The sequence below is a fragment of the Leptodactylus fuscus genome, chromosome 7 (assembly GCF_031893055.1).
Source record: "Leptodactylus fuscus isolate aLepFus1 chromosome 7, aLepFus1.hap2, whole genome shotgun sequence".
Lineage (NCBI taxonomy): Eukaryota > Metazoa > Chordata > Amphibia > Anura > Leptodactylidae > Leptodactylus > Leptodactylus fuscus.
Window position 1 is genome coordinate 66,438,077 of NC_134271.1, and position 24,373 is coordinate 66,462,449.

General features: G+C 41.1%; 1 protein-coding gene across 3 annotated transcripts; it reads left to right on the forward strand.

The window, feature by feature from the left end:
* Positions 1–1,652: 1,652 nt before the first annotated feature.
* On the forward strand, positions 1,653–22,165 carry C7H16orf87 (chromosome 7 C16orf87 homolog). Of its 3 annotated transcripts, none has more exons than XM_075282064.1 (5): positions 1,653–1,773; positions 14,270–14,366; positions 15,391–15,573; positions 16,735–16,848; positions 21,670–22,165. In XM_075282064.1, the coding sequence occupies exons 1-5, from the start codon at positions 1,708–1,710 to the stop codon at positions 21,786–21,788; spliced, it is 579 nt and encodes a 192-aa protein (XP_075138165.1). In that variant the 5' UTR covers positions 1,653–1,707; the 3' UTR covers positions 21,789–22,165. The 3 variants fall into 3 exon arrangements, with proteins under 3 accessions (XP_075138165.1, XP_075138167.1, XP_075138168.1); XM_075282066.1 differs by having other exon boundaries at positions 16,738–16,848; XM_075282067.1 differs by lacking the exon at positions 16,735–16,848.
* The last annotated feature ends 2,208 nt before the right edge of the window (positions 22,166–24,373 follow it).

A 24,373-nucleotide genomic window follows, 5' to 3' on the forward strand; every position in this document is an offset into this window, starting at 1 on the left:
CTTCTTTCACATCACAAGTATGCGATGTAAGGAGGATACCGGAGGCAGATCACCGGTATCCTCCTTACATCACATAATTTGTACTCTAAGTATTAGACCCCCCCCCCCCAGGGGTCTTGAATCCATCATTAATGCAGTGCATTGAAATGCTAATCTATTGCAGTGCATTACAAATCACCAGCATTTGTATCTCAAGCTGCATATCTTCGGACCTCTGTAGTTGCGATGTAACCTATATCTGTGACGAAATTCAAGACAGCCGAAAACAGAAGGGAGTCATGCTGGAGCCCAGGAGAGCTGATTACCACTAGTTTTTATGTTTGCCACCTCCCATGAGCCTCTGATTATTATACTCTGGAGTCTGAAAAGACCCCAGAGTATAATAATATTTTGTGAGTGGTGTACCCCACAAATTTCGGGTTCTGCTGAAGACATAAGTTTTGCAATATTTGCAACGAACATTGTAGGGTCCATGATGGGACAATATACTGTGTGGAGGGGCCATTTTGTGACATTAAACTGTCTGGAGGGGCCACTATGTGACATTACACTGTGTAACAGGGCCACTATGGGTCATTATACTGTGTGGAGGGGCCACTATATGACATTATACTGTGTGACAGGGCCACTATGGGTCATTATACTGTGTGGAGGGGCCACTATATGACATTATACTGTGTGACAGGGCCACTATGGGTCATTATACTGTGTGGAGGGGCCACTATATGACATTATACTGTGTGACAGGGCCACTATGGGTCATTATACTGTGTGGAGGGGCCACTATATGACATTATACTGTGTGACAGGGCCACTATGGGACATTATACTGTGTGGAGGGGCCGCTATGGGACCTAACAGGGTGTGTAAATGGGGCATTATACTGTGAGGGGGCCAGAAAAGGGGGCACTATGGGGCCCACTCTTTGCAAGTAACAACCCTGGCCTTATGGGCAATAAATGTAACTACGCCTAACTTGCATAGCCACATTTTATAAAGTTAAACAATTACTAATGGCATTTAAAGACAACAGTAAAGCTAATGTGGTTGTCTGCAAAATTTATTTTACAGTTTTACACCCCTGTATTAGATCAAGCATGTCCTGCTAAGAATACTAGGTAAGGTATATGCAATACCTCACTGGTATTAAAGAGGAATGAGCTCCAGCGTCCCCTTTTGGAAAGCAGCTCCCTATAGAAAGGAAAAACCTTAGGCCATAAGGTCTTATTTGCATATTACAAACAGAATAAAAGCCAACAAACTTCCTGGATGTCAATGATTTCCAGAATGGATACATTTGTAAGGTCTGTGGTGAGCACTAAGCCAGAGTGCAGACTATAATACATGTATCTGTCAATAGATCACAGGGGTCCTTAGCAAATCTGTTCTGCAAAAGGCATCAGCGCTGTCCACACCAGATCCGGACTACAGGTTCCAGTTTTCCTGAGGTTACGAAATGAAAGCTGAACGCTGATTGGTTGCTATTAGCAACCTTGATACTCTTGGTCAGACCAGCCTTAGAACACCTAAGTAGGTTTGATTGACTTGCATAACGCCACGCCCATTTCACCCGCCTACCCTGACTAATTCAACCCTGATTGGAGAATTTACGTCATCACTAGAGCGCGTCCACGAGAGATGTGAATCGTCTATGCAGTGAAGGGGAATCGGGGGCGAGCGTCGTGGACGCGCCCTGCGAGAGGGAGCATGTCCGCGGCCAGAGCCAAGAAAGTGAAGATGGCCACCAAGTCCTGCCCGCAGTGCGACCAACAGGTGAGGGCTGCCCGCAGCTCCAGAGCGGCACTCTGCCCGGCTACAGCTGACTGACTGTGCTTGCCAGGCTGCAGAGGGCTGGGCGCCGCTGTAATAGCTGTGTGTTATTATATATCCGGTTCTAATGGGCGGATAGCCGGTATTCTGGATCACAGCAGCATGGGGTTATTATATTCTCTCTGGATTGTACTGTGTATAGTGTTACCTGCATTGCTGGGGCCCTGGGCTCGTATCTACACTGTATATAGGAGGTGCTGTTATTATATATACATGTTATATTTATTCTATACTTTTGTATCCATCTATATAATATTATTTGGGTAATTTGTTCTTTGTCTTATTTTCTTTTACCTCCATCATAATATAAGGAATATGTATTTGTCATGGGATATTTTTATGATACATTTATAGCGATAGCAATAATACCATTCTATATAATATTTAAATTTTTCCTAAAAATATTCAGTGTCATGAAATATCAGAAAACAACATACAGGAAATACCAGACTGCAGGGGGTTAAATATCATCACTCATTGTACTGGCTGAGAACATTGGTGAGGGGGATCATTGATATATTGGGGGGCTGCATTGCTTTATTTCTAGGGGTGAATGTGGTCTGTAGAGGGACTATTGGAGAAAAGGTAGAGTCATTGGATGTCTATATATTGTGCATTGGCCACGGCCCATTCACTGATCCTTTAATGTATTTAGGATAAATTTTATTTTTTTTAATTTGAGGTCACTTTGTGTGATATCTGGTGGATGTAATACATGTTTATGGAGTATCTCCTGTATATAGTGTTCTGCTTGTACATGTTAGTGAAGAGCTGAGTGGCCTCATTCATGTGCTATGGGGGTTGAGATCAAGTTTCAGGTCTCTGCACTGTGAGAACAGTTAATAATTACTGTAAAGGGTATTTGCCTGGAGGAGTTGCACAGTAAAGAGAGGGAAGTGAGACCAGTGTGGGGAGGGAGGGGTTAATGCTAGTCTTTTTACAATGGGTTGAGCTGTCTATAGGAGAAGCATGTCTGGGCCTCCTGCTATACAAGGGCTATTAACTATATTTAGTATATGTGCATTGTGTGTATGTAGATTATTCACCGTGCAAACTCTTTTAGTCGAACACCTTAATTTGCACAGAAAAATGGTCTTTTTCAGGGGTGGTCTATTCAAAGAAAAAAATATACTGAATTCTGGTTAAAGTGTCCAATGGAATCAGCAAGCATGTACAACTCCCCAAAATGATGAAAGAGCCTGAAATCCTGTATTTTATGCTTCAGCATATTACACAGAACCAGGATAAGGTTGCGTTCACACGACTGAGTTTTACCAGTGAAACTCTGTCCGTGTTTTGGCTTTATTTACCCGCCTGGCTCTTGGCATTATCTATGCTGCTAGAAGTCCTTACCTCCCTGTGACATACACTGATTATAGTATGGAACAATATGTTGCTGGAAGGCAGGGACTCCTAGCAGTATAGATAACTATATTTGTAGGAGTCCCTCTCCTGGCTTAGACTAAGACTAATAAAATAGTCATGTAACAAGTCACACACAAGTGGATAATCCACACTTATAGCCTTTCTTACTTTCCAGGTAAAGTGCACATTACCTAGTTCAAGATGGCCTCATCATTCTTGGTTCTCAGTGTGGCTTTCCCCTCGTTCCTTGTTGCCATCATGGCTCCTCTCTTGTTTCCAGACCTCATCATGATGTCACTTTAAATATTGCTTCTCAGCTTGGCTGCCCCTTTCATTTTTGGTTCCAAGCATGGCTCATTCCTATATCCTAATAAGACTTCCCTTGCCATTTACCCCCAAAATCTGCTCTTTAAAGCCTGGGAACATCCCAAGAATGCCCATTTTGGTGAGGGGTGTACTAAAAACCCATACCTTTTTGTGACTCAGTTCCTAAGTTCCTTTCAGTTTCCTAGATTTCCCTGGCAAAATTGGGACTTTTGATCTGTATGCGGGCCACCTCTGTGAAAGATTTCATTGACTGACATAAATGTTAGCTCCAGTGTGATGCTGGTGACTTTTCTTCCCTGATGTTCTTTCCAAGCCTTTTGTTCTTTTTAGCTCGAGTTCGAAGATGCATCACAACATAGCCATGTCCATATGTTTACAATTTATATTAGTCCAATGTGTGGTATTTTTAAAGGGGTTTCTACTGAAAACGTTCCTTAAAGTGGTGTGGATAGAGGAGTGGTCTGCTTATAGAGAAGTAGCTTCCATAGAGTTTAATGGGAGGTGATTGTAAGTATGTGTAATTCCTGAAAAACCTCTTTAGGCTAAGGCCAAAAAAAAAAAGGTCTGCAGCAGAAAAGTTGCAGATACAGCTGCATGTTTGTTTTTTGTGTGATATTTTGGTTATTCCTGTGATCTCTGATTTAGCTCTTTGTGTTGGAAATCCTCTTTGTGTCTATACATAACCTCTCCTATTGACTGATGGTTTTGTCACCTTCTCGAGATGTGGCTTCAGTGCTGAAAACGTAACAAGAATGAAAATGCCTTGATATTTTTTTCTGCTTTGTGTGTGTGTTTTGGTTTTTTTTTGTTTTTTTTTTGTTATTTCCTATTGAAATCGATGGGACTGTTACATGGCCATTTTTGATAATCCTGTCCTAATCTTTTCTGAGTGCTGATTACCAGTAGAAGCCCCCTCTTTATGTAAACCTGTAATCTTCAGCTGTAATTTTGCCATAACCTGTAGTAAAATACCACTGTGGGGAAGATTCATCTAGACCGGTGTCTTATATGCCAGTCTTGATGGGATTCAGATTCATGATGAGGTGCAGGTACATTCTCCATTGGGTTGCACACATCTACAGAAATCTACACCAGCCCATATCTAATGTAGATTTCTGTCAAAATTTATGCCATAAAAATAAGTTTCATGTGAGGCCCAAGCTTCTCCCACACGTTGCCCACTTTTAGAAGAGTGGCAAAGCTGGGTCCTTTTAGTCAAATATTCCACAGTCAGGAATACTGAGATATTAGCAATGACGTGTGTGGCGTAATTCCATTTTTTCAGAAAGCAATGAATACATTGAACTGGAAACTTCAGGCCAGATCTGGAGACATATTCAAAACAAGCAGAATGGCTACCGTACAAGATGGTAACCAAGAATGGAGTGGGAGATGCGATGGTGGCTGCTATTTATACTCAACCCGGCTTTCTGATTGGTGGAGAACTTTTCAGTTAACTGGACAGTAATGCTGCCCTCTGGTGGAAACTCGAGCAAGAATAATGTCATCACAAAGTCCTTAGACCATCATCTCTCAAGAATCTAATGTCAGAGACCTGTCCCAATCTGTGCTGACTATCGGTAGAAGCCCACTCTGTATGTAAACCTGTCAGGTCATGCTAGGAGTGGAGGTGTTTGTTCCCCCCCGCAGGTTAAAGGTCACTGGTATAAGAATATGTGACACTTCTATCCTTCCAGTACTGTTGATGTAGGTTGTGCATAGACAGGTGTCTCTTACACATGAGACAATTCTCACATGCTTTATACATTAAGGCCTTATGCACATGACACTTGTTTTTTTCAGACCTGATGTCTGTGAAAAATGACTCTGTCCATACAATTTTTTTCATATGACTGTGAATAATGTGCATGGGATGGCATTTTTTTAAATGGCCATTATAAAACCCATGTATATAGATAGCACATATCTTTGTCCATTTTGATGGACAAATATGGTGCATGGCTTTTTTTTTTTATTTTTTAAGACACTGTATAAAAAAAACACGAGTGGACACATTGGATTCAGTGTGTTCTCAAAATGGACTTTTGACTGATGTTGCAGACGTCTGTCACATGTGCTTACCTTTTCTAATTTCCACTAACTGGTTTCCACTCCCCCCCCCCCCCCCCCAAAAAAAAAAAAAAAAAAAAAAAAAAAGATACTGGACATTGTAGTTCAGAACTCTCCACAATACAAACACAAATTGGGGTAGAAACTTACTAACCCAGCTATGCCAGTTTTTCGTTGCATGTGGGTGTAAATGTGGCGCATGTTTTAATACCTTTCTAAAAATTCAGAACTTTGAAAAATGCAAAAAGTAATTTTAGTTTTATTTTCTGACACCTGTAACTTTTATGTTTCCGGGCACAGAGGACTCTGATGACGCTATTAGCACTGGATCTCTGCCAGCGGAGACCTGGCGGTTATGTCGCCCAGAACAGATACCGTATTTGAAGTGCAGTATTGCTTAAGTGTAGAAATGCTAGGAAAAGTCTCGTGCATATTAATACGTTTAAGACTTTTTTTTTTGTTTGAATGCGTAACAATGCTTTTACAGATGTTATTGCTATCCTTTCACCCACATCACATGCTACTATGGTGACAATACTGATCCAGGGATCCAGCCTGAAGAGCTGCACTCATTATTCTGCTGGTAGAACCACTATGTACACATATTACATTACTTATCCTGCACTGATCCCGAATTACAGTCTATATTACATTTCAGAGCAGCGCTCATTATTCTGCTGGTCAGGTCACAGCTGCTGTATTGTATATTATGTAACTCCGGATCAGTACAAGAGAAGGAATGTATGAAGGCAAAGACTGAACCACAAAAATGGCTGCAGCTTAGGATCAGTACAGGGTAAGGCTCCATGCACAGAACTCTATGATGGTAGCTGTATGCCAACAGTGTTTTCTTGGGCCCTTACACTTGAATGAAGGATCCTGGATCCCAACACAGACAGGAATAGGACCTGCTGTGTATTTAAAAGCCCAGGTTTATGGCCCCCAGAAGGACCTATGAAAACTTTTATGTGCATAGGGCAATAGAAATGAAAGGGCCTATGTACGTTCTATAATTACAAATCATATCTGGAAAATAAATAGGGTCGTGTGCTTGGAGCCTTAGTAATATATTTCACCAATGGTATAGTTTCAAGCAGGACTGTTCTCTCTGCCGATTTCATTATTAAATTGGTGGAAACCTGGCGGAGCCCATTATAATCTATGGGGTCTGTGGGTTTGCATGGGTAAACGCATTTGAAGCAGATAGGGTTTCTATCTTTTGGGTCCCCAAGTGGATCCGAAGATTGGAAACTTAGGCTCCGTTCCCACGGAGTAACGCACCGCGCATTCAGACACGTATACACGTGTTAGAGTGTGAGCGCTCAAAACTGATCCCATTCACTTCAATGTGTGCCGGCTTACGGGCGCTACACATTGAAATCAATGGGAGGCTGTTTAACCCATTGATTTCATTGTGTAACGCGCGGAGCCTAACTCTTCTGTGAACCTAGCGTAACCTCATGCTACATTTTCATGTGTTCCTGCTGTGCTACTTTGTATTATTTTCAGTGATAACATACTTTGTTCGGTTATCCTAATTGTTTAATTATATTCATATTGCTCAGGGCTGTGGAGTCGGTAAGCCACAGTTGCGAATCCGACTCCTGGATTTTATCAGGTTCCGACTCCGACTCCTTCATAAATGGTCAATTCGTAACAATAAATTTACTGTTGTAATTTTCTATTAACATCGTGCTTATTCAGTTTCTCACCATCATATAAGTAATCAGACCACTTAGAGCAAAAACTATATTTATTAGAATACAATTAGAATATAGCAAATAACTTTTATAAACTTTTCTAAACTCTTGTAAGTAAATATGCAATAAACACTGTTATGCAGTTAATAAGAAGACATCTATAAATTTGTCCTCAGAAAAAGTATTGCCTCTGTCAGATCCTCCTTCATGGATGCCCTTAAATCTGATCTAATTATTTTGAGAGCAGAGAACAACCTCTCTACACTAACTTGGGTTGGTGGCAAAGCAGTAACCACTCGGGCAACAGAACAGTAGAACAGTGACACACAAGAAGTAAGAAATGTCTCTATCTCCAGCAGAATTGCTTATCACTGTTGTTCATAGTTTGATAGAACATATATATTTGAGTAACATTTATAAAATTCATATGAAAATTCAATTATGAAATATTAATACTTTATTTTAAAGCTGGAGTCGGTACATTTCTACCGACTCTGACTCCAACCAAAACTAACTCCGACTCCACAGCTCTGGCTATTTTTATATTATACTATTTTGTTATTGTATTTTTTATTATAGGATGTAACTCATTATCAGTACAGAATAATATAATGGATGTACACAGTGACTCTACTAGCAGAATAGTGAGTGCAGTCTTGTAGTATAGTAGTACAGGATGTAACTCAGGATCAGTGCAGAATAATGTAATGGATGTACACAATGACCCAGTTGGAGATGCATACATTGAATACTGCATTTCTCTGGCCTCATTTTCTCCTAGTTTTTTCTAAACTTCAGATTATACCATTAACTATAAATGGAAAGCGCTGTCTGATTGCAGCATGTGGAAAAGCTACAGACTCTTTATGCATGGTCTTACCCCTACGTGTTTATTTTCACAGATCATGGCCATGTCATGGTTTTTTCCATTTATTTATTTTTTCCTAAAGCTTTTGCAAAGTTCTAATATTTTCGCCATTACTTCAGAAAACTTCACAAAAGCGGCAGCAGAACTACACTGTAGGCCATTTAGCTGGTACAGTTTCTGTAGGAATTGTTCATGGTGACACATCAGATTTTTGTCACTTAGGGCAATGTGGTTGGCACTGTTAGACATGCTAGTCTAGTTATGGGCTGTGGAGGGCAGCACATGGCACAGGGGTTTTTATCTTTAGTGTTCTTTTGTATTCCTGTGTCATGCTCTTCCCCTTTAGGCCCTGCTCTATGTACAACACAATATCTGGGTTGTTACTTTTAAGACGTTTTACTCTCTTATAAAGAACCTCTTATGTTTGTATACTAGAATCCCTGTTCATATAGTTGAGTATTACAATAAAAATAAATAATCCTTCTCAGATATTTAATCTATATCTAGTCTCCTTTAGTACTTGGACCCTAGTAATGATGTGTTTGTACACAGATGCTACAGAGTGCCTCCCGAGGGGGGTTGCAGCATCGAGCCCGGCTTCTCTCCACGTTCCTGGCTCAAATGCAGGAACTTACTGCATTTTTTCCAGAGCTCTGGAATTTGTTCCATCCACTGAGTTTGTTTTCCAAGATCTGTGTTTAGTCATGATCCTCGGCCTGCATTCCAAGAAATGACACTTTGTGCTGTGCAGCTAGCTATGGCTCCATACACAGCACTATAGTTGTTTTCTATATATATTGTCTGCAGTTCTGGATGGTATACAGTCCCATTAATTTCTATGGCACCATACACACTTCAGTAGTTTTTGATGATCAATGGCTGGGCTGTAGAGATTATTTGCAGTTTATGGAGCAGGTCCGTATTTGCGGCAATTTATGGAGCAGGTCCGTATTTACGGCACAGATCCAGATGCTAATGTAGGGAATTGGACAAGTTTTTTTTTTTTTTTTTGCAGATCTGTGATTGCAGATGACATACTGATGGAATATGGACAGTAAAAACCACTACGGTCATGTCCATGTAGCCTAAATGATAGAGAAGACACCAGTTTTTCCTGCAGAACTTATAAAAGCACCAACTCTCCATGCTCTTTGGTACAAATGTTATATTTTGTTATAACATAGGGTATTGCAGTAAAGGGCAGAAACTTGCAAGGATGAGTGTGGAAAATGCCAGCTTCTATTTGTGGGTGAAAATTAGGTGTCTGCAGTGAAATTCTATTAATCTGGCACCTAGTATTTCAGAATTCTCACCAATCTGGAATTTGTGATGAGGAAATGACTTGATAGTCTGGCCGACTGATCTCTGTCTGTTGTACTGGCTGTTCCGTTCATAGGGATGATTGTTTGTACTTCTAGTAGTCGCACGTGTCTACTGTAAGACCTAAAGAAAAGATCTTTTATAGAAGTCTTGTGACTGGAAGCCTTTGCTCTCTGGCCCATTTACTGAGCTGCTTTTAATCTCCACCCAGGTCATTGTGCAGCTGTTGTGCCATATTATTGTTTTCTGGGCTGTGTCTGTCTTTCTAATCGTTGTAGGACCACATGTTGCAGAATACCCACCATCTGCAAAGTAAACCTACGTTAAAGAATCCTTCCTCCTTATAAAGAACTTGCCTCCCATGATAAATAGGAAATTTTATTTCTGCAGATTTTTAGTCTACCTTATCACTACATAAGTGGATAAATTTGCCATTCAGAAACCTAAGAAAGCTAGGTGACAACACCTGTGGGGAGGTGTTCATGCTAAACATCCAGTCACCTCCCAGAGATGATACCTGCAGACTATGTGCTGTCCTTGACCTGAACCAGTGAAGAAACTCTATACACTGCAGTCGCAGCCGGGTTTGGCCCCTTGGGAACACAGCATGAGCACACAATATGCAATAGTTAGCAATTCTTCTAAGAGGTTTGGTCTGGGCCTGGGGGGAATGCTTCATCTTATTAATGCCTCTCTTCCTTAACTATTCAGCTGCTCAGATGCCTAGCCATAAGCACAGGGCATTTTAGCTTGTATTAAAGTAAATATATTTGTTTTTATTCTATTATAATAATAATAGGGGTCATAAATAAATGTTAGAATCCAAGGAGTGATCCTACAGATGAGCTCATGCATGCATACGTTCTAAGCTGTACTTTTCCAAAAATGGGAATGGGAGGGGGCTGAGGGAAGGACTAGAAATATTTAGCTGTGAGTGAATGTTACATATGTTAAAAGGGTTGTCTGGGATTAAAATTTGATATCTACACTGAGCTAAACACCCTCCTCCGCCTAACTTCTAACTAACTTTACAAAAAATGGACATTTACCTGTTTCCGGGGTGATCATGTGACCACCCAGGCATATTTTCCGGTGATATTGGTATTTGAGTGCACTTATTAACCTATTTATAGCACTAACTGAACTTTTTTTTTTTTAATTTAAGATTTTTTTTTTATTTTTTTTTTTGCCTGCAAAACTTCAAGTGTTTGTTAAAGCATAATTAAACTTTTGGAAAACTTTTGATTTTTCTGGTAATATTTGTGTCATTACTAATAGTTTTTAATATACTTTATTAACACATTTTGGCTTCTTTCTGTGAAACCCTGCATTTTTCATTATTTCCCTTGTTTCTGTGTTGAGGTGTTTCTACCTCTCACTGACTGTTACTGTGTATGGAGTAGGGGCTGTGTAAGAGGTAGAGAAAAAGGACGGGAGGGCCACTTCAAACAGGAATGTCTGAAACCGACATTTGCAGTGCTATCTAAATTATTTCCAGAGATATCACTGTTTGGGATTATGATATTTACATGCAGTTGTATAATATTTTATAATTATATATATATATATATATATATATACATACAGTGCCTACAAGTAGTATTCAACCCCCTGCAGATTTAGCAGGTTTGATAATATGCAAATAAGTTAGAGCCTTCAAACTTCAAACAAGAGCAGGATTTATTAACAGATGCATAAATCTTACAAACCAAAAAGTTATGTTGCTCAGTTAAATTTTAATAAATTTTAAACATAAAAGTGTGGGTTAATTATTATTCAACCCCTAGGTTCAATATTTTGTGGAATAACCCTTGTTTGCAATTACAGCTAATAATCATCTTTTATAAGACCTGATCAGGCCGGCACAGGTCTCTGGAGTTATCTTGGCCCACTCCTGCATGCAGATCTTCTCCAAGTTATCTAGGTTCTTTGGGTGTCTTATGTGGACTTTAATCTTCAGCTCCTTCCACAAGTTTTAAATTGGGTTAAGGTCAGGAGACTGACTAGGCCACTGCAACACCTTGATTTTTTTCCCTCTTGAACCAGGCTTTGGTTTTCTTGGCTGTGTGCTTTGGGTCGTTGTCTTGTTGGAAGATGAAATGACGACCCATCTTAAGATCCTTGATGGAGGAGCGGAGGTTCTTGGCCAAAATCTCCAGGTAGGCCGTGCTATCCATCTTCCCATGGATGCGGACCAGATGGCCAGGCCCCTTGGCTGAAAAGCAGCCCCACAGCATGATGCTGCCACCACCATGCTTGACTGTAGGGATGGTATTCTTGGGGTCGTATGCAGTGCCATCCAGTCTCCAAACGTCACGTGTGTGGTTGGCACCAAAGATCTCGATCTTGGTCTCATCAGACCAGAGAACCTTGAACCAGTCTGTCTCAGAGTCCTCCAAGTGATCATGAGCAAACTGTAGACGAGCCTTGACATGACTCTTTGAAAGTAAAGGTACCTTATGGGCTCGTCTGGAACGGAGACCATTGCGGTGGAGTACATTACTTATGGTATTGACTGAAACCAATGTCCCCACTGCCATGAGATCTTCCCGGAGCTTTTTCCTTGTTGTCCTTGGGTTAGCCTTGACTCTTCGGACAAGCCTGGCTTCGGCACGGGAGGAAACTTTCAAAGGCTGTCCAGGCCGTGGAAGGCTAACAGTAGTTCCATAAGCCTTCCACTTCCGGATGATGCTCCCAACAGTGGAGACAGGTAGGCCCAACTCCTTGGAATGGGTTTTGTACCCCTTGCCAGCCTTGTGACCCTCCACGATCTTGTCTCTGATGGCCTTGGAATGCTCCTTTGTCTTCCCCATGTTGACCATGTATGAGTGCTGTTCACAAGTTTGGGGAGGGTCTTAAATAGTCAGAAAAGGCTGGAAAAAGAGATAATTAATCCAAACATGTGAAGCTCATTGTTCTTTGTGCCTGAACTACTTCTTAATACTTTAGGGGAACCAAACAGAATTCTGGTGGTTTGAGGGGTTGAATAATAAATGACCCTCTGAATAAACTTTTCACAATTTAAAAAAAAAAAATTAAACAAAGAAATAACATTCTTTTTTGCTGCAGAGCATTTCACACTTCCAGGCTGATCTACAGTCCAAATGTCACAATGCCAAGTTAATTCCGAATGTGTAAACCTGCTAAATCTGCAGGGGGTTGAATACTACATGTAGGCACTGTGTGTATATATAAATTAATAATTATTAGAGATGAGCGAACACCGTTCGATCGAATAGGTATTCGATCGAATAACAGGCCATTCGAGGTATTCGTTCCCAATCGAATACCACGAGGCATACGCAGTAAAAATTCGTATCCCCTCCCACCTTCCCTGGCGCGTTTTTTGCAACAATAACTGTGCCAGGGAGGTGGGACAGGAACTACAACAATGGAGGCAGTGAAAAAAATTTAAAAAACCCATTGGCTGTCGAAAACATGTGACCTCCCATTTATAAGAACGGCCGCCGCTATATTCGCCAGATTTGCGGTCAGAGATAGGGAGAGAAACATATCTGCTGAGGGTTAGATAGGCATTAGCTTCACATAGGCAGGGAAAAACCGAAGAACAACAACAGCTCTTCTCAGAGCTATACACTGCAGGGACAGGAGTCCAGCTTTCCACGGACGGTGGAAAACAGGGATACAGAACAGTTACTTCTTGCTATATACGTGACAAACAGCTTTTCTCAGGGGTGTATAGATCATGAAAAGGGCGTTAGTATACATCAAAAAGTGCGTAAGGCTAGCGCAAGGGGACGGGGGCGTGGAAATGCAGATGTGGAGCAAGGTTGCGCTCAACCAACAGCGTCTACTGTGTCTACTGCTCTGCAGCACCAAGCATTGCGCTTCCCCACAGTGGCTTGATGGCCACATTAAGTAGGCTGCAGGGTACAACCCTAACCAGGCCCAAGCACCAGGAAGAGGTGTTACAATGAATGGCGGACAATGCTTCCAGCACATTTTCCACCAGCCAGTCAGCCTCTACCTCAACTCCTCCTCCTTCCTCACAACATGCCCAATCTTCCCAGCAACCTAATCCCACCTCCCAGGAGCTGTTTTCGGGTCCATTCACTGTCCCACCATGTCCTGAATCACCAGAGGTAACAGATGAGTTGCTGTGTCCTGATGCACAAACACTGGAGCATCTGTTATCTCCTGTTGTTGTTGACCAGCAAACTGCCCTCAGTGACGATGATGACGAGACACAATTGCCATCAGGGCAGCCTGTTGCCATGTGCGGTGTGCAAGAGGAGGAGGAGCCGTCAGAGGAATTGGAAGAGGAGGTGGTGGACGATGAGGACACTGACCCGACCTGGACAGGGCTGATGTCAAGCGGGGAGAGCAGTGTAGATGTGGAGGGAAGTGCAGCACCAAAGAGGGTGGCTACAGGCAGAGGACAGCCACTTCACCAAACCCAGGCCACAGCCAGCAGGGCCCAAAATGTTCCCTCTTGTAGCCAGCCTAGAAAAACTCTCACATCGAGGCCACGGTCTTCGGTGGTGTGGAATTTTTTAATGTATGTGTGGCGGACAAATCTACTGCGGTTTGCATTATATATAATAGATGGATAGCACAGAAGTGCCATTCAGTATATAATAATGGTAGTAAGTGTCTACTGACTCTAAACACTATATACAGATGGCTTGGGGTGTAGTACTCTGTGATCTTACAATGTATTACACACAAATGCCTGGCTATGCCAACTCTGCAGACATTTTGCACATCTTGTTCAGTTGTGCTGGGAGTGGTAGTTCTCCATGTGTTATTGTTTATTTATGTTTTTCAGGTTCCAGTTGCCTGCAAGTCTTGTCCTTGTGGATACATCTTCATCAGCAGAAAACTTCTACATGGGAGACAGACAGAGAGGGTGCCCCCAACCTCAGGTATGTGTCAGGTGGCCTGTCTTCTACCTCAGTGCAGAATTATCTACATTTACCATGAAGATCCATACAGCATTGCACCTTTCATCTAGAGAGAATAAGCCACTTGGCAAGAATGCAGGTGTTGGAATTATAATTCTCTACTTAACTGGAAAGTGCCAACATGAACCCTGTCATAGCAGATAGTTAAAAAGTAAGTTTTAATAAATACTTTTAAAAATTACCTTAAGGGCTAGTTCACACGGGGACATGGACGCTGATTTTGACAGCGGATTTCGCGGCCAAATCAGCGTCCATACAATGTCCACACTATGTGAACTGCTCCCGCCGCGACCATCGCGGTCGCGGCTTTCACCTCCGCTGTCGGCTCAAATGAATGAGCCGACATGGAGGGCGCTGCGGCTGGGCGGAAGCCGCGGCTCATCGCGAGCGGCTTCCGCCCGAAAGATAGGTCATGTCGCTTCTTTTTCTGCTAGCGAGCTAGCAGAAAAAAAAAGCGAGCAGTTCACATAGGGATACATTGTATGGACGCTGATTTGGGCGCAAAATCCGCTGTCAAAATCAGCGTCCATGTCCCCGTGTGAACTAGCCCTTAAAGACTCAACGAAATCAGAGCAAATATCTTAACAATTAGTCAGTAAGTAGTTGTCAGTGGGAACAAAAACTTATGTCTTCACGGTGTCCTACGTGTAGGGAAAATGGAGATGTGTCCCTCAGTGATCACTAATCCCGGATCCAAGAAGCCCGCCCTAACAAGGGCAGTACTACAACCCTATTGATTCTTCAACTGACGCGTTTCGACTCTAATCGGGTGCTCATCAGGAGATTTTTAGAGCCTAGAGCGGTCTGGTAAACAATAGCAGACTTCCAAGGCTTAACCCCGGTATACAGAGGAACTGATGTAGGTCTAGCAGTGGCAATTACATCGGTTGATCAGCCTGACCCAATGGCTGGTTATGTATTTCAGCCCATTAGTTACAATTCAAAGTTGGGTACCCCTTATGATCCCTTTCTTGTCCACCTACAGAAAACCGGTCTGATCCCAAGAGGCGGCGAACAGAGAGAATCAAGAGAGAAAGAATAAATTCTACGGTCAGTAAAGACTTGGAAAACAGAAGAAGGTCCCGATCCAATAGCCAGTCAGATCCAATACGTCGTGGAAGGGGCCGGCCAAAGACAGCTGCCACCAAGAAACAAGAGGAAGAGAAAGGTAAACAATTAACTTAAAAGGAAAACTCAAAATGTTTTGTTGTAGCAAATGAATCCTTCACCTTCATGCCATAATGATTTTTATTTTTCCTCCATAACAAATTATTTCTTTCATTTATAGTGTTGACCTTTTAGACTTGAAAACCCTTTAGACAATAAATACATTTCAGACAGAAAGTAATTTAAGTATTCTGCAGCTGTGTGTTTTTGTTTTTTTTTAAATACATTTTTAAACAAACCAACATTAATTGCCCGCAACCTCTCGGTACTTGTCCAGATTAAAAAAGTTCAGGTAGATTTATTAAAAACTTTCAGCCCTTTTCCGAACATATATCTTCACCTCCAGAGCTGCCTTCAAGATTCTGCATTCAAGTTGTAGAATGTCACATCACTGCTGCCCCCTGCCAGTTCAAGATCTGTATAGAACAAGCTTTGCTGTTGTACTGTACATTTACACCAAAGTGTTCTAGGTGCTTTTTTTTAAAAAAAAATTTTTATCTCCATGTCTTTTATAGATTTCATTTAAGGAAACTCTTTCCCTAAAGGGTTTTTGACCAGGGACTCTACTGACTGTAAGGGTAATATAGGAAGGAAGCTGGTTTTGAATGCAGCTTTGGATGTAATCTAATGAGAAATCACCATAAGTGCAGCTTTAGGGGGCAAAAGTGGAGGTGCAATGAATGAAAAATATTAACTATGATAGGGAAGCAGAGTGGTTTTAATACCAATGCTTCCAGGTAATTTCTTGCAAATTGATGATATTTTTGAGCAAGTGCTCGAATAGCAATTGGTGCATTTTGGTGGCTTTCAGCGCTGGATACGTGCAGGTAAGGGCATCCACAGGATAATCCAGCCTCCTAATGTTACCCTGAACTCCTTGCAGCCTGACACTCGCTATAAGTAAACCAGTTACCCACTTATCGCGACAAATGTCTGTCCCTTTCCTACTTTTGGATAGAGTAGGGCATTCACCAAAGACTCTGTTCTTCCTGTAATTAGATTTGTAGTTCAGATGTTTTCCATTTGTTACCTCCCCGTCCTGCATTGGGGTTTCCTTGTAGTCCTAACCTTTGTTTAATCCCGTTACTGCCATCACCACCACATGTCACCTTCTCCTCCCGTCACGCTGCTTTAACCCTAACCCATTAGTCTTACTCGGCAGCAGGGAGGAGCAGTAAGGACTCCGGAGCTGAAGGGGCAGCAGCAAGATATACCGAAGATGTGAGAGCACAAAGGGGAGACCGGGGAAGCAGGAGGCAACAATGGATTGGAGAAGGTAATGTAACTGCTTGTGAGCAATTGTACCAAGTTGGCAATTGCTTGGTTAAGCACTTGTTTTTATGTTGTTTTTTTGTTTTTTTTCTCAAGGAATCAAGTAATTGTCTTACTCAAGTTGAACACAGTCTTTTTTTGTTGTCAACATCTCTTACCATCTGCCATCGCTGCTTTTTTTTTTTAACAGAAAAAATGGCTAGGGTGGCAGTACGGTGAAGCCGAACATCAGTGCTGACTCTATGTCTATATCATATAGACTATTAGCTGGTGAAAAATCACCAGTGACCACAGGTAGCACAAGGACAAATAATCCCCTCCATATTGCGATGTCCCTTCAAACAACTCCTCACATCTCTTCTTCTAAGACCCTATGAGGGTCGATATTGGGATCCAGTAGAAACCCCTGAATCTTTGAGTAGAAATGGGCAAGAGCAAGTTTAAAAATAAATAAATAAATAAATCACTGTTGTTGTACATATTTATCATCTTGTACTGTTGATATTAACAGGTGTCTTGTCTTTGTTATGGAGTGTTCATACTGTGCAGTTATGTGATGTTTATGTTCTTGTGTTTAGCTGTTTGTTTCTTACAGGTTTATTTATACATTTCTTAAATGTCTTATAAGATGTTATAAAGCATAAGCATGTGTGGGGTCATTGTGTGATATGTGTATATATTTTTTGGTATGATAACATGATACCATATGATCATTCTTTCATTTAGCTGTCAGTGGGAGGTGCTTCTATATGTTTGCTTACAGAGTTTTTGTTAGATTTCGTTTGTAAGTTATATCATACCTTATACTACCAACCCATCTAGGTCTGTTTTCAGAATTCTCCTGGTCTCTCGTTTGGCATTGGCAAAGCATATATCGTATAAGCCGAGTTTTTCAGCACAGTTTTTGTGTTGAAAAAGCCTCCCTCAGCTTATACTCTAGTCAAGCAAAAAAAAATAAAAAAATTTTTTTAATCCATGACCAGCTGCAATAATAATGTATAGAATCTCCAATAAAATAGTGGAAAAAAAAAACCATTAAAAAATATAAAGAAAAAATAAAATAAGTTCTAAATCCCTCCTTTTCCTAGAATACATATAAAAGTAGAAAATTACTGTGAAACACATACACATTAGGTATCCCTGTGTCTGAAAGTGCTCGGTCTACTGAATATAGGGTATCTGCTCCTGTTTTGTCGGGAAGGGGTTAATAGGAGCACTGCAGATATCCTATACTCAGCCAGGCTGAGTTCGAAATGGGGGGAAAAAATCCCAGTCCTCAAGCTCAGGGAAGGGGCAGACAGAAAACCAAAACACCCCCCTCCCCTTCCCCAGCACCCAGCAACTACTGCACCCAAAAACTCTGGCCACTTTAATTTTTGAAATTTTCCAGTGGCTGCTGCATCCCCCCCCCCCTCAGCTTATACTCGAGTTAAAAAGTTTTCCCAGATTTTTGGTGATAAAATTAGGGGCCTCGGCTTATATTCAGGTCGGCTTATACTCAAGTATATACGGTATCTGGTGAGATATAGGTAAAGAACAGCCATCAGCAGAATTCAACTGAGATATGATCATTGCCAGGTTCACCTTATTCTCAGGATCAGATGTCCAATAGCAACCACTGTAAATTTTAAAGGGGTTGTCCAGGATAAACTGATAATTATCCCCTAAACTCCCTCCCTCCACCTAACTTCTAATTTTACGTCAATTAAAAAAAATGTATAATTACCCATATCCCTGGAGCGGTCATGTGATAATCCGGTGACGTTCACTGCTTCCGAAATGGAACGTTACCATTACTGTCCCCCCCCCCCCCCCCCCCTATTCCCTGCATTGCATATGAAGCCTTCCTGTTACCGGAGAGGGCCTAGTAATGGGTGGGATTGCTAGTCAGTCAGTGAGGGTGGCTGGGGCTAGGCTTAGCAAGATAGAGGGTTTTGTGACCGGAGTGAGAAAGGAGGAGGGGGTGGACTGAGTGAGAAGGAGTTAATGCAGCAGCTACACCCAGAAATCACTCCAAAATCTGCTAAAGGTATATGGATGTACTTATTAACCCATCAATTGCACTAACACACCTTTAAAAAAAAAAAAAAAATCTCCCCGGAAAACCCCTTTTAAAGGTGCTGTGCTATTAAAACATAACTAAACTTTCAGACTGGTTTTGACTTTCTGCCAGTTTTTGTCATTAATGGTTTTAGTAATGTACATTATTAGTATCAAATTTTGGAACCTTTCAGTGAAATTTTGCATCTCTTCATTCTTTCCCTTGCTTCTTGATAGAGAGAAGCTGGGACAGCTCTCAATGAGCAGAGTACGATCTTGTTTGAAATGAGGGGAGGGTCACTCAAAACAGTCATATCTCTGCATTTTTCATATGACACTACGGTTGCAGTGCTATCTATACAATTTCCAGAGATATCACCGGTTGAAAACACAGTCAGGATTAGGATATTTATATCTCCCCTTTCATTTGAAACCAAAAGCAAGCTTCTGTGTAACAGTGCATAGCAGAGAACAGCTCTCAATATAGAAAGAATAGGGGCAACATGGTGGCTCAGTGGTTAGCATTGCAGCACTGGAGTCCTGGATTCGAATCCCGACAGGAACAACATCTTCAAGGAGTTTGTATGTTCTCCCCGTGTTTGTGTGGATTTCCTCCCATTCTACAAAGACATACTGATAGGAAAAAAGAATGTACATTGTAATCCCTATATGGGGCTCACAATCTACATTAAAAAAAAAAAAAAGAAAAAAAAGAAATGGTGGATTCCACGGAAAGGAGACACAATTTAATAAAGTACAAAATATATTAATGACACATTTTGCCAGGAAATCAAAAGTTGTCTAAAAATCTAGTTACATTTTAAGGATGTAACTTTAAGGACCCCCAGCGATGAGAACAGGGGGCTGAAAGTTTTGCAAGTAAGCGCACCGGCGCACATGGTTCTTTATTCTTCTCCTTGTGGGTATTGAGGGGGGGGAGGTCTGGTGGTCAAACCCCACTGATCTGGCACTTATCCTCTTACCAATGGATCCTTTTTTTTACCTCCCCTCCCCCCCCCCCAATCCCCTCTGAGTGGCCCTAACTTTCTACACGGTCAGTGATTCAGTTTATTTTTGGGGATGTGTGTCCACAACTCTTCCAGTATGTTTTCTTACACTCTCATTCTATTGCCTCCATTGCCTCTTATCCTCACAGGAAACATTATGACACAGGAGTTGGGAGAAGCTTCCATAAAGGATGCTCAGAGCTATTGTTATAAGTATCCGACAGCTGTAAAGAAACTTAACAGAAACCATATGTTGCTGACCATGGGACAGGACTGTTCAAATGCAGGACACACAGCTATAAGTGGCCAATGCACACATAGGAGAAAGTGAGGGAGAAGAGACTTGTATGTTAAAAAATTTGAAAGCCAATATATATATATAGATCCTTTATCACAGAGCCAGCAAAAAAAGTGTATAAAGGTCTCTATTAGTTATATAGACTGAATTCTGATGTTCCATAAAACTTAACTTTTATTAAATAAACTTTTAATACATTTAATGAACGTTCAGTTTTATTTTTATGGGACATCAGAATTTAGTCTATAGAACTATTATAAAACTTTCAAAACTGGTTTCAATGCCAATTTCCTGTAATCTTTATCCTGTAATAATTCCAATTCCTTGACATGTGGAACTATTCCTGTAGTCCTCACAGTTCTTGAGTGATAAGTTCTGTTAGTTTTGGTGCCACATATAGTTTTGTGCGCAAACATATACATAAAGAAATACTACTGCTTATTCCTTTTATTTGGGAGAGGGGATGGGGAGAAGGAAGCTGCTGGATTAGGCACACTAAAGGCTGCACCTGCTGTATTCTATATACTATGTGAGTGAGGGAACCCTTCTGACACTGCGCTTTGAGTCTCTTGTGAGAAAAGCGCATTATAGATGGTTGTTGTTGAAACTGCTGAGTTTCAAGATAAGGGTAAGTTCACAAGTTTTGTTTTGGGTACGGGTATCTGCAACTGGATGCTGGTGCAGTGCACTCTGGATTAGGCGCAAGTGAATGGGCCTAGTTGGGAGGGAGTTTCATCAGGCGGATGTCGTGACGCGAGTTTGCCTGAAGGAATGAACATCTCTCTTCTTTTTCCGGGTGCCGGAACAAACCGCTCTCGGAAAAAAGAACTGACCGGCTCTCATCGATTTCAATGGGAGCCGTCTTTTTGGTCAGGATTTTGAGGCAGATACAGCCTCAAAATCCTGACTAAAAAACTCGGTGTGAACCTCCCCTAATAGTTACAGAATGACGCTAGGTGCACACCTGCGTTCAGGTTTCTATTCATGGGGTCTGCTCAGGAACCCCACGAATGGAAACCTAATTCGCTTAAAAAAAGCAGTTACCCATGGACTCCATAAACTATAATGGGGTCCGCCGGGTATCCGCCTGAAAAATGTGAAGAGAAAAATCTTGCTTACAGGACTTTTCTCTCTGCATTTTGTGTTAAGCAGAATAATGTATGGAAATCTGGAATGGGCAACGAGTGCAGGTGTGGATCCAGCCTGAGGCAACAAATCAATTAACAGCCTCCTCCCCCCGCTCCCCTCCCCATAGAGTTTGTGTTTGAGCTGAGTACAGACACCAACACAGACTGAGTGAAGATAAGGAGGGAGAGAGGGAGAGCAGCCTAAGTGGAGAAGGAAACCTATTTCTTTAATAATATTTTATAAACTTTCTTCATGTGTGATATTCATTTATAAAAAGTTGTTTTATATTTGGAGATATGCTTTTAATGTCTGTATTCAACTCTCCTAATTTTTTTTTTTTGTTTTCTTGTAGAGAAACAGGAGAAGGAGGTGGACATGTATGCCAACCTCTCGGACGAAAAGGCTTTTGTGTTTTCAGTGGCGTTGGCAGAGATTAACAGAAAAATAATCAATCAGCGGCTCATACTATGACCATAGGGAGGACTGCCCCCAGCACCGCTTATGAATCCATGTGACTGTCAGTACCAAAATCCAGACCTCTGTGTCTCCAAGAAACGATACAGGGGTGACCCTGCACTAAAGACTTCTATGTACTTTTGTGTTTTGTTTTGGTTTTTTTTTTTGGTTTTTTTTGTAGGGCAATATTCTAATATTTTATACATCAGCTGTTTTCATTTTCTTTCTTTTACAACATGGTGATTTTATTCTGTTTTAGAGGACTTGTCCTGGCCAGCAGCCTGAATACACATATTTAAATGCTTGATATAAATAAAAAGATATATATATTGCAATTTTATAAATTAAAAAGTGTCTCACAAATGTACAGTTTATATACCCTTTATATATTAAACAGGTGCTCTCATCACAGTAAAGCCTTGATTTTTATTTAAGGTCTAGAAATTTAGGCTGAAAACAATTGCATTACTAATGTATAATCTGAATGTTTGAAGCAAAGTTTAATTCACCGTAGTTTCACACTATCATTTGTCTCTCTTGATTGGGCCTGCATCGAGACTCAAAAGACAGAGCCCGTCTGCTAAAAAAGTTACTCGCAGACCCTGTAGACTATAATGGGTTCTATCCGATTTCAGTATAAAACCAGCGTCCTCCCTGCAGGGCTTTTCTCTCCGATTTTAGACTGAATCTGCAGAGGAATCTCCTATGGAGACTCCAATGTAGATGAGAACCTTGTCTTAGTATTATGTATTTAAATAATACTGTCCTCTGTGGACAAGAATAAAACTACTATAATAATACGCTCTATATACAGTAAATACACCTCCTATGCACAATAATATAACTATTACATTACCAAAGAAATTAGGAAATTAAAAATCCAGATTTTCATAAGCTTTCAATGGATTTTATGGATTTCAAAATCTATCAACCATCTATGGATATCAGGACCACCTGAAACATGGAAGCAGTGACCATGGTGTCTGTATATGCTTGATGGATTTTAAACGTTTGCAAAAGAGCACTGCCTTTTCATAGAAATTATGATGCTTGATTTTTCTTTTCCTACTTGCTGCAAACCAGGCAGGGCTTTTTGGGGGACTAAATGGACTAGTGGTTTATTCTTTCAAATACCCCTATACTAGTGCTGTCCATGGCTGGGATTAGAAAAACAAACAAACCCTTTTTATACTTAACCGACTTCTGTTTTCCTGGCACCTGCACAACTTTTCAATGAAGTGAAGCCAAGGTATACTTTCCTTGCTTCTGTAAAATGCTGTGCTGGTGCCAGGAGTACAAGAGAGGAATCTGGAGAGACCCATAAGAATCTATGGGTGGCTTAGTATCCCAAATAGACCTGACAAGTTCCCATTAAATTGCCAGTCCACCAGAGGTTAAAGGGGTTTTCCCATCTCAAGCATCCTACCTATACTGCTAGCTTATGTGGATTTAAGACTTTTCCTAAATACATTGCTTCAGCAAAACTGCTTTGTTTGGATGCTATCTGAGATTATTGACTTCATTGTTTACACTTTGTTTCCATAACCACAGACCTGGGGATGATATTCTCTCCTCCCAGGACAAGTAAGGTAGCACCCTGCTCTCAGGAGGGGAGGGAGAGCTGAATGCTCCGTGTTTGTGTTTCTGAGCCGTTTATCTCCCTCTTCCAGTTATCAGTCTGCTAATTGAATTTGGCTGAGACAGGGAGTCTGTTACCTCTGTATGTAACACATACCTAAAACTGATTGCAAGCTGACTCTTGGTCCTGTAGCATGTAAGTTTGGGATTCTCATCACCTATCAAATCCAGCTCTGCTACATCAGCTTCATATTGTGCATCTTCCAGTGATACTGTGTTAATTTATTTACAACCATCCCTCATTGCTGACTGCAAACATGAACTTCTATGAAGAGAGCTAGCAGAGCTGGCTTTGTCTGTGAGATAGCAAGTGAAACCCCGCCCGCCAATTTACTGAGAAAACCAGGAAGTGAATAGAGCACATAGCCTGCAAGATGGTGAACAGGCGAGGTGGGAATACCCCTTTAACTTTATCTTCCACTATAATAATGCCTCTATATGCAAGAATATATCTCCTATAATACTGACCCTTATGCACAAGAATAGAACAATAAATTCATGTCCATAGGGTCAGATATCAACAGATAGAAGTATGTCAGGCCTAAATGAAAAAGCATTTTTTAATTGTTCTAATCAAGAGAACGAGATGTGTTTCTACATAGCTATGGGGCACTCTGTTTAATTTGCACTTTGCTTGGTTACTGAAATTTTCAATAATTGATATAATTAACATTTTGTTCCCACCACATGTAGTTAAAATGTCTCTATTATGATACAAGGTTTCGCAGTGTTACAATATTTGTCATGCACTGCACCAAATAACCATTATCTACCACTAGGTGGCACTGCTGTTATAAGAACAGAACATGTTGCAATGTTCAAGGTCAGCAGCTAAAGATTTAGAGGCCATTGTTATTTAAATATATCAATCCATTACTTTCCCCCACTTCTAGTCGGCACGCCATCTTCTAATGTCAACTCCTTTAAATTGCCTTCCTCTGAGGGTTGTTCATTCAGGCAGC